We start from the raw sequence: 9,328 nt of genomic DNA on the forward strand, positions 1-9,328 counted from the left end.
ACTTTAAAAAAAAGGAAGAAAAATAAACCATCTTTGCAGGCTTCCCTGGTTGCTCCTGGGTTCCTTGCAGAGGCTCTGACCCGCCCACACCCCGAGGTCAGCCCTGGGTCGGGTGGGCTCCACGTCTACGCCCACTGGCAACCCGCTTGATCCACAGGTGCAGGCGGCCCTGGTCGGACTGTACGCCACACCCTCGCCCATCTTGCAGCGACACGCTCCCTTTTCCAGGCTCCCCGGCCCATCTTCTTCACCCCTGCCCATCCCACGGGCTCCCTGCTCCCCCTTGCCCCAGCCACAAGCTCTATCCCACACGAGTGGAGGAACCAGGGTACGGGGCCCAGGCCACGGGGAGGAAGGAGGTGGCCCGGCCATGAGGACGCCCTCCTACTGCTTACAGCCACGGCATGGAAGGCCTGCGTGCAGGGTCCTGGACCGTCCTGGGGGACGTTGCTGTCCTTGAGATTTAGGCGGGCGACCTCCACGTGCTCGCCACGTGCTCGCCATGTGCTCAGGGCCTCCTGGTGGCTCGCTGTGGGGGACAGAATCCCATTCCCACACGGCTCCCGCGACCACACACTCGGTGGCTTCACGCACACAGATGTCTCCTTTTCCAGACTCCTGGGTCCGAGGTCCTGCAGGGTCTCAAGGGGCTAAAAGCTGGTGTGGACGGGGCCAGATCCTCATGAAGACTCCGGGGGGTCTGCTCTGCAGCTTCTAGAAACGTCTACACACCTCGGCTCGTGGCCCTCCCCCCACTCCCAGCCAGCCTGTCTCTGACCTGGACGCTCCTTCCTGCCTCTTCCAGTTAAGGGACCCTGGAAGCCCGGGACCTGCCCAGAGGATCTAGGACACCTTCCCACCTTTGGATCAGGGAGTTGGCGACCTGAAGTCCCCTTTGCCATGGAAGGTAACACATTCCCAGTTCCCAGAAGGAGGATGTGGACAGTTTGAGGCCACCACTCTGCCGCACTGTCTCAGCTGACCCGCAGGCAAGCACGAGCCTCTGGCCTTGCCAAGGACACAGAGGTTCCTCCCTGCCCGTCCCCTCACCCCCTGCTCGCCTTGTCCATGGCGCCAGGCCCGCGGTGGCCCCAGGAGGATGGCTGGGACACAAGGGGCCCATTGTGATTCCCTGGGTGGATCCCGCAGGGCCTGGCAGGCCCGTGGCTGGCGTCCTCCCGCCTGGTAAACAGTCCTTGTGTTCCGGCAGCAGGTCCCCACCCTGCCCTGGGCTGGCCAAGACCAGACTCTGAGTCTGCCTCTCCCGCCCACCTGCCTGGCTGTGTGCTATCCCTTGGTCACCGTGACACAGGTGCCCTGAGCCGTCACCGGCATCTGACGGCACGATGCTCGGGTCTGGGGGCTCTGGGGAGGGGTCAGCAGAGCCCCCCGGGGCATTCATTGTGAAGCATCCATTGGCAGGAGGAGAGTGCCCTTGAGGGTCTGGTGGCCAGCAGGTGCTGGGACTTTCGGCTGTTGATGTCACTATTGTCACCAGCGACGGAGAGAGGGAGGACGGGGAGGCCAGGGCCTTGTGGGGAATAACAGTGGCTATCACTGTGGTCCCCGCTAGGCGCGGATCTGGAAGGCATCGACTGGGGCCAGGTGGGCCGGGGATGAGGCCTGGAAACCAAAGGAAGGGACTCGGAGCCCTGACCCCTGGGCCAGCCCCCCTCCCGGCTGCATGGGCTCTGTGGCGTCACCTGTCCGGGGCGGCCACCTTTCAGCCTGTCCTGAGACCACACCTCCTGCAGGAGCCAGAGGTCCCACTCTGATAAGTCCGCTGTCCCCGAGCCTTGGGAATGAGGACAATCGGTGGAGGCCAGGCCCAGAGAGATGACGATGTCCCACCCGTGGAAACAGCGTGTTTCTTCTGTAGAGCCTCCAGATGGCCTGGGCTGAGCAGTCCACTCAGGGCGCCCATCCAGGGTCCAGGGGACAGGAGAGGCTGAGCACGGGTCTGGCAGCCCTGGGCCAAGGGCTTGCCCTCTTTGGAAGGTCATGAGCAGCTGACAGCAGAGCCCTGGTGGAGAAGGGGGTGAGGGGAAAACAGGGTGGGGCACAGGGAGCAAAGAGGGAAGCCAGGCAGGAAGGGAAGTCAGCAGAGAGAGAGGCTGAGGCAGCTCTGTACTTCCTCCCCCGCCCCGCCCCCACCACTGCTGTTTGGAGAGGACGTGGTATTCCCCGGGGGGAGGGGTCTGTCTTTCCCTGCCTCCCCCGCCCAGCAGAACCTCCCAGCACCCCGGGGGGAAACCTGGGCCACTGTGGATCTCCCCTCCAGTCGTGGGCAAACCCCCATCGCAGCCAGGCCTGATTCCAACAGGCTCCCTCGAACCTGCTCGCCACCCCAGCTCTTGGAGCGGGGCTCTGTCTGGCCGAGGCCCTTGCTGTCTCGTAGGACCCCCGGGGCTCCTCGGGGCAGGCCGTGTCCCTGACCTTGGCCCAGATGCCGCAGGCACAAGTGCTGCAAATGCTTTAATGGGGGTTTTGCACAGGTGCTGCTGGGCCTTTCCAGGACGCGCGTGCTGTGCCTGGCATGCCACGAGACTGGCATCTCTCAGAATAGGACAGGAACCAGATGGCCCACCTATGGTGGGGAGAAGAGATTTGTTAACGAAAAGAGCACTTTCAGTGCTGCTGGCAGCGTTGGGGGAACCACGAGCACGGCTGAGGCATCGAGGGACCGGCGACAGAAGAAGCTGTGATGACCACCCCCAGGCCGAAGGAGGGCGGGAAGGATGGTGGTCACCAGAGCCAGGGCCGTGGTCTCAGGAAAGACCAGCCGGTGGGATCCGTGCTCCTGCAGCCTGGTGAAGAACGAGTACCCCTCCCTTCTGCTCCATGCGAAGTCCTCGGCAGGAAGCCCCCCTGGAAGCCAGAGGGTGAGGGAGTCAGGTGGGCAAAGTCACCTACCTGGTGGGCAGCTTCCTGGGGCACAGTGGAGGCAGAGCAGAGGGGGGTGAGGTCTGGGATGAGAAAGTTTATGGAGTGAACAAGTGTCCTGTCATTGCCCCCAAACAGTAGCAATTAGACAGTGATCATAAGGGTGGTGGAGGAGGTGATGGAGGAGGTGATGGCAGAGCAGGTGTTGGAGGAGGAAGTGCTGGAGGAGGTGGTGGCGGAGGTGATGATGGCGGAGGTGATGGAGGAGGTGATGGTGGCGGAGGTGATGGCGGAGGTGATGGTGGCGGAGGTGATGGAGGACATGATAGAGGACGTGATGGTGCAGGACATGATGGTGGGGAAGGTGATGGAGGAGGAGGAGGGGCCGGTGGCCGTGATAATGACGTCCCCCCGCTGTAATCACGGGAAGCCCCTGCCCAGCACGTCCCGAGCTATCTGCTGGCGCACCGGGATCTACTGTCAGCTCAGCATCCATTTCAGCTCTGACTTTGCTCGTGACGCTCTACACCCATGATCTGGCATCCTTCCTGCCGCCATCAGATTTGCTGCCCGCACAGAGGGAGGCTGCCCGACCACAGGAGATCCGAGCTGGCCAGGACAGCTCAGAACCCGCTGCCTAGCCACGGTTCCCACCGACTGCCGCTGCATCCCTGGGCCGCCCCAGACCATGGAGCACAGGTCACACTCCCGCGGACGCTCAGGGGCCCACAGATCAGCCCCTCTTATGTGGGTGACTTATTTCCCAGGGCCCCAGCAGGGGAAGTGGCCTCCGCACAGGGTCCCTCCTGTCCCCAATGCCCCCACAATCCAGAAAACGTGTGCTCCTCTTCCTGCCTCCAACCCCCTTGGGTCTCCCTTCTCTGCCCTGGTCCCAGCCAGTGAGTCACTTCTCTGCCCACTGCAGGGCCGTGGGGCCGGGAGCCCAGGGTGGGGGGCTGTGGGGGCAGGCCAGCACCCCACCGCGTGTCTGAGCCCAACCCTGCCGCAGCCCGCACTCTGCTGCCGTCCTCCCGAGGACCCGGGTCCACGCGTGGCAGGTTCTCACGGCAGAGGCCTTGCTGACCTGGGATTCTCTCTGCATGACCGCACTCGGTCACTTTTTAACCCAGTACAAACCCGCACACACAGATACACACACAGCCGTGCACGCGTGCAACACTCACGAATACAGAAGACCTGTGTAACACGCCCATACGACACACTCGCATGCACACACTCTGCCCCTGGGGGGTGCAGCCCCCGCGGAGGACAGCTGAAGAGAGGGGCTCCTCATTGTCATTTCTTGCTGCCTTACAAGACGTTGACCCCCCAGCCACATCCCTTTCAGACCCCGTCCCCATGTGGTCATCGGGGTCCCGGGATCGGCTCTGAGGGGCCCGGCCCAGCCTGCCCCAGGTGTCGGGGGCCATACCCGTCCCTCCGGCTGGGGGCCGGTTCTACAGGGGGTGCAGGGCTGGTGCTCGGTAAACGTTGCGTCGACGCGGTCTAGGTCTCTGAGCATATATCGTTCCCCAGAGCACACCGTCGCCGGGAACCCCGATGCCTCCCTGTAGCCCTCCAGGCTTGGAAGACTGGCTCTGCCAGTTTCCGGTAGGCCGAGCCCTGGCCCTCCCTGCCTTCCCCTGCCACGGCATCCCCCGCGGAAGCGCTGCAGGCCTGATCCGAGTTCTCCCCGTTCCCGGGAAACCCCGCTGGCTCCGTCCCCGGAACATACCGCGGATCTGCCCACGGCTCCCCGCGTCACACGGCGGCCTCCCACCGGCGTCCCTGCCGCCTCACCACCATCTGCCTCCCCATGGCCACTAAGGAGGGCCTGGCCACCCTCGCGGGCAACGTGGGCCCTTGGCTCACAGCCCCGCGCTGCCTTGTTGGACCGGCACCCGCAGAAGGGGGACCGCTGCTCCCGGCCGTCCCCCTTCTGCCTGCCCGGCTTTTCACGTAGCCCTTAGCGCCTCTTGATTGACTCCTTTAATCCTTTATCCTCTTTTTGCTTTTTTTTCCTGTCTTCCCACACTCGGGCACTGATTCCGTGAAGGCACGGGTTTGTCTGCTTTGCTCACTGACATACGGAGGAAGAAGCCGTGTCTGGCCCAGGCCTGGCCCATGGGAGGTGCTTGGTAAATATTTGCTAAGTGAATGAATGCACGCAATGCATTTCTATTTCCAGCCCCAGCCAGGCCTCTGGAAACCCAGAAACACAGGCAGATCTGCAAAGAAGGAAGCCCTCACTTTCAGGGTTTACGGAAGGTTTGCTGGCTAAGCACCATTTTTCCCTCCTCGAATCTCTCCACTCCTCCTGCACGCCTTCTGCCTGGGGGTTTTGCAAGCAGCTGATCGGAAGACGGGCTGGCTTAGGGGAAGGGGGCTTTGGGGTAGGGCCTGAGTGCTGAGGCCCCAGGCTGTCCCTGCAGCTGCTGCCTTTGCAAACGCCTGGAATCCTGGAGCCGTTCCCACCCGGTGGAGCCGGGCCAGCTGAGCGCTGACTCCCCTTTAAGCTGGGCACAGGGGGGCCTGCCTGCCCCAACCTTCTGGTCCGTCCTCGTCCTGGAGCCCAGAGGCCAACCTCGTGGCCATGGCAGGGCTGAGAGGGCCCCCTCCCAGCCCTCCCTGGGGAGAGGCCCCCCTCACTGTCACACGCCAGATCACTTGGGCCACTCCGCGAGTCACAAGGCAGATTTTCCATTAGCGTCAAACGCCTGCGCATCCTGACCAGCAGCTGATGTGAGCGTAAGGGGAAAGCACTTTAGGTAACCTGCGTGCGGGGCTGGGGGGAGGGGGTTCTCCGGGCCAGGCCCCCAAAGGGCGCTGTACCCCAGCATCGGGGGCAGGGATGGCGCTTTGAGCGCAGACCCTGGGACACCCCTCTGCCTCCTGCCATCGTCCCACCCACAGACACAGACCCTCCACCAGGGTGAGCGCTACAGCCTGGGGGTACATGGCAGGAGGGGTCCGTGGTCTGCCGGTTGCAAGCGCCCCCTGGATGCCTCGACACCCCAAACATGTGCAGAGAACCTCCTGTGCTCCTAGCACTGTGAGCTCTGTGGGAACCCCAGGCACGAGGGTAGGAGGCTGCTGGGTGAGGTGTGAGGTCCCGAAAGGCAAGATCTCCTGGGATGACGTCAGCAGCCGTTCCCGGGCTGTCAGGGGCTGTGGCTTTTACCTGCCCCGACACAACGTCTTCTTTGTCCCTCTTTGCCTTCCTTCAGTGAAGCCTCCTCACCCCGTCGTGCGCTCACAACTGCTTCTGTTGTTGGTGGGACACCCTCACAGTCTGCAGCATGGTCACGGGATCTGGCTGGGGTCCCAAGACCTGAGGCCAGCCAACGAGAGAGCGGCACTCCCCCACCCACAGAAACCAGCTCAGTGACAGCCATGGGACCCAAGTCCACACAATCTGAACCCTGCCCGGGATTTTTCTATAATAACCCTGATCCTCCAAGCTGGGAGTTCTGAGGACCCCCTAGGCCTCGAGCTCCCAGGCCATCTTTGCCTGGGAGCAAAGCCAACCTCAGTGAAATCAAGTTTAGAGTCTGAATTAAGATGGTACCTAGGGTTGTCTTGCCAGCGCCTAGATGCAGCTGTGCCTGAAGGCAGCTGCTTCCTACACTTTTCAGTTAAGTCAACCAGCAAACTCTTCTTTTCTGGAATGAGCTTGGCTGGGGGTCCTGTCAGTTGCAACCGAAAGGAATCCTCAGTACCACTAAGCGACATTAATTCTCAATGTATTGAAATGGGGATCTGTAGATGGTCATGGGGAGCAAACCAGTGAGAGGATACTGGCTCTGAAATGTGGGGGAGGGGATCTCAGATTTAGGCAGATACATGTGCAGACCCCCCCACCCCTGCGTTGCCTCTGAAACTGCCCGTCTAGGCCGGTCCAACTGTTTCCTGAAGGATCTTTGCAAGCCACTAGAAGGGACCCTAATCACAGAACTAGGATCTGGGATTAAGGTCAGAATAAAATATTTGCAAACCATGAGTTCCTTCTCCCAAGATTCCCACAAACATGGTGACAACCCTGGGCATGTTGGTGAGCTCCTCCAGTGAGGGGGGCTGCTTATCCTCTAGATGTGTACCCCCACCTGTCTCCCTTCCCCTGACCACCCCCGCCCAGCCCAGGGACGTCTGAGATGGAGATAGCACAGGAGAGCAGATCGTCCCTGTGTGGGCAAATGGCACAGGGGCTGCTCAGGGCCCTCCCGCCCAGGAGCAGGTGGGGGCAGGAGATGTCTGTGCCCGGGGGATCCCAGAACAGGACAGCCATTTCTGGTGTTCTCCGACCCCCCGCTGCAGCCCGCCTCCCCTGGGCCCTCCCAGAGCCGTAGCGCAGGAGGCAGCATCCGACAGACGGGAAAAGAGACCTTCTTCTCTCCAGCTCCTCCACTGACAGCGATGAGACGGACCAGGCAGGCGACAGACACCGACTTTGTCCGTCCTAATTCTGTGGCTCTCCATGGACAGATGGCCCGTGCAGCTGGGTGACAGTGCCTGCCCTCGGCCTGGGGCTGGCTGACCAACGTGTCGGAGGCAGTGGCCTCGGAGGGCAGATGCGTGATGCAGCCCAGGCTAGCGCCGGGCGGTGGTGACAGTGCCGGTCACTGGGCGAGCCAAAGGCGGGGTGTCTGAGGCGGCCTCGGGGCGGACGCAGAGGGACGCACAGATGGAGAGGACACACGGGTGCCTTGGTGGGGAGAGTCGCGGGAGGTAGTGGAGAACAAGGCAGGTCCGGCTTCAAACTGCTGGGTCTGGGGCGATGGGGCGCCCCGAGAGCATGTCCCACCACACCCGTGGAGAGGGGCCTGAGCTCGGGATGGTCCCGGTGTATAGGCTGCCCCCACCAGCCCCGTTCTCCGAGCCGCTTCTGTAGTGTTTATGGAAATGTAGTTTTGCCCGGGAGATGCAGTGTAATTGAGAATATTTTAATGTCTCTTTAGGGCCGCTGTTCTCACTTGAGTGATTACGAGCATCGAGGGAGGTGATTGTACCCGGAGTGGTCTCCGTGGGTGCAGGGCCCTGGGTGCCTGTTTCCACCACCTGCGTGCCACCTAATGGGGAGGAGTCCTCTGGGTCCTGAGCAGAAAGTGACCTCAGACAGGAGCCCATCTCTGTCACGGGCCCAGGCTGCTGGCACTCAGGGCCATGTTCCGGGGCTTAACCCACACACCTCCCTCTCTCCTCTGGAGGCCAGAGACTGAACCCCCCCTGCGTCAGCGGGGCTGTGCTCCCCGGAAGGCTCCAGGGCGGGTCCTGCCTGCCTGTCCCGGCTGCAGCTGGTTCCCCGGACTCCTCTGTGTTCCGTGGCTGTGTCCCATCACCCCAGGCTCTGTCACCTGGCCTTCTCCCTGTGTGTCTTCATGTCCTCTTTTCACAAAGGCACCAGCCATCGGGGCTAGGGCACACCCGAATGCCTTAGGATCTCATCTTAACTGGGTTATATTTGCAAAGACCCTATTTCCACATAAAGTCACGACGTGATGTTGCAAGTGTACACGAACTTTGGGAGCGGGACCCAATTCAGTCCCGTCTGCCGTCCCACGATCCCACACGACGGATGAGGAAACTGATCGAAAGGGGGAGGTTTTGGGGCTGGCTGGGATGGAGCTGGGACCAGAGCCTGGGTCCCTCCCTGCCTGGCCCTCCACCGCCCGATTCCCTAGAAGCCCCGGCCTCCCGCACTCGCCACCGAGTGCACAAAACTCTCCCGCCGGGTTCCCTCTCCGGGCCCGTCTTCCCTCTCCCTCCCGTTTCCAGACACACTGACCAAGGGGATAAAGTAGATGCAGTACGGGGTGTGTGCTGGCTTTTGTCTGAGAAAAGGTGAAAGTATGACTATTATGTATTTATTTATATTTGCAAAAAATCAAAGCCATGGAATGCTAAATCAGAACTAATAAAAATGGTGATTTTGGGGTGGGCAGAGTCAGGGAGGGCAGTGAAACTTCACTGTTCCCAGCTTGGTACAGTGTTTGTGTTGAAAGGACACCCCAGGGGCAGTGGGGGGCTCAGTCAGTGGAGCGTCTGCCTTCGGCTCAGGTCATGATCCCAGGGTCCTGGGATCGAGCCCCGAATCAGGCTGTCTGCTCAGCAGGGAGCCCACTTCTCCCTCTTTCTCTGCCTGCTGCTCCCCTGCTTGTGATCTCTCTCAATCTTAATCTCAATAAATAAAATCATAAGAAAGAAAAGAAAAGCCACTCCACCCTTCTATCTCCCTTACCACGCACGCCGAACACTTTGCTTCTGACACTCTGTCACCAAATGTGGGGGCTCTGGTCCCCACGGCAAGCAATTCTGCACAACTGCAGCTGGATGTCCGACGATTTAACTCCATTCTGGCACTGTCTGGGTGGAAACAGCATCAGATCCCGCAGATGGGGCCTCGGTCCCACAACACCCTGCCCCAGTCCCCCTCCCCATACTCCCGACT

The 9,328-nt window shown here is 61.4% G+C and overlaps 1 protein-coding gene across 4 annotated transcripts; it reads left to right on the forward strand.

Annotated features, from left to right (window-relative positions):
- Positions 1-1,984: 1,984 nt before the first annotated feature.
- LOC125093657 (uncharacterized) lies at positions 1,985-8,962 on the forward strand. Of its 4 annotated transcripts, none has more exons than XM_047719159.1 (4): positions 1,985-2,895; positions 3,385-3,490; positions 3,523-5,651; positions 6,111-8,962. In XM_047719159.1, exons 1-3 carry the CDS (start codon positions 2,739-2,741, stop codon positions 4,391-4,393), a joined length of 1,134 nt encoding a protein of 377 aa, XP_047575115.1. In that variant the 5' UTR covers positions 1,985-2,738; the 3' UTR covers positions 4,394-5,651; positions 6,111-8,962. The 4 variants fall into 4 exon arrangements, 3 of the variants coding, with proteins under 3 accessions (XP_047575115.1, XP_047575121.1, XP_047575104.1); XM_047719165.1 differs by having other exon boundaries at positions 3,445-3,490; XR_007125310.1 differs by having other exon boundaries at positions 1,985-3,582; positions 5,072-5,651.
- The last annotated feature ends 366 nt before the right edge of the window (positions 8,963-9,328 follow it).

Source organism: Lutra lutra, chromosome 1, assembly GCF_902655055.1.
Source record: "Lutra lutra chromosome 1, mLutLut1.2, whole genome shotgun sequence".
In the NCBI taxonomy this organism is placed as follows: domain Eukaryota; kingdom Metazoa; phylum Chordata; class Mammalia; order Carnivora; family Mustelidae; genus Lutra; species Lutra lutra.

Excerpts from the sequence above, each read along its gene's own strand:
- LOC125093657 (XM_047719148.1), top strand. The coding sequence starts at position 2,705 with ATGACCACCCCCAGGCCGAAGGAGGGCGGGAAGGATGGTGGTCACCAG. Across the intron at positions 2,896-3,444 it reads CCAGAGGGTGAGGGAGTCAG|ATTTGCTGCCCGCACAGAGG; the intron begins GTGGGCAAAGTC and ends TGCCGCCATCAG.